We start from the raw sequence: 584 nt of genomic DNA, 5'->3' as shown, positions 1-584 counted from the left end.
CATCACTTAAAAACATAAAGATCCTTTGCTTTTATAAGTTGATAGCTGGTGAGTAAAGTAGCTGAGTTATTTGCTTAAAATCAGGATGCGAATCATTCAAGACACCTGAGCGTATTAACAGATCGATATTAACAAGATTACAATTGGCTTTAAATTGATCCGTGGTATCGATAATTTTCGCCATTTCTTCTAGCGACATCAACATAAAGCCATCAACCTCGCCATCGTTATTAACAGGGCTAAAATCTTCGGGTAGCCATACATCATAATTAAACAAAGTATCCATATTGATGCCTCGATGGGATCCCTTGCAGTAGTGCAATGCTCCTCGTGCCACGGCTTGACCAGCGAGCGCTTCAGGAATATCGGCTTCTTCTGCGGACTCTTTAATGACATTTTCCATCAAACCAATACCGACACCCTGACCTCCCGCCACCATTTGATCTAGTTTCCCCGGCCAAAATGGTTTGTCTTTAGCGCGTACCGCAACCCATACGTGTATACCATCACCTGTTTTAACCAAGCCATTAAGATGAATACCAAAACTGCGCACCCCCAAATGTGACGCTGCCGCGCGTTCTACC

The 584-nt window shown here is 43.3% G+C and overlaps 1 protein-coding gene across 1 annotated transcript; it reads right to left on the bottom strand.

Moving 5' to 3' along the window:
* Positions 1 to 141: 141 nt before the first annotated feature.
* Positions 142 to 577, bottom strand: LOC106820530 (nudix hydrolase 20, chloroplastic-like; the record flags this gene model as incomplete). The annotated part of the gene is made up of 1 exon (XM_014825040.1): positions 142 to 577. A coding segment is annotated over one exon (436 nt), but the record flags the coding sequence as incomplete, so codon positions are not given.
* Between the last annotated feature and the right edge of the window lie 7 nt (positions 578 to 584).

This window comes from Priapulus caudatus, unplaced genomic scaffold (genome assembly GCF_000485595.1).
Source record: "Priapulus caudatus unplaced genomic scaffold, Priapulus_caudatus-5.0.1 Scaffold19360, whole genome shotgun sequence".
NCBI classification, from domain to species: Eukaryota; Metazoa; Priapulida; class Priapulimorpha; order Priapulimorphida; family Priapulidae; genus Priapulus; species Priapulus caudatus.
This window is presented reverse-complemented; position numbering and strand designations above follow the sequence as displayed.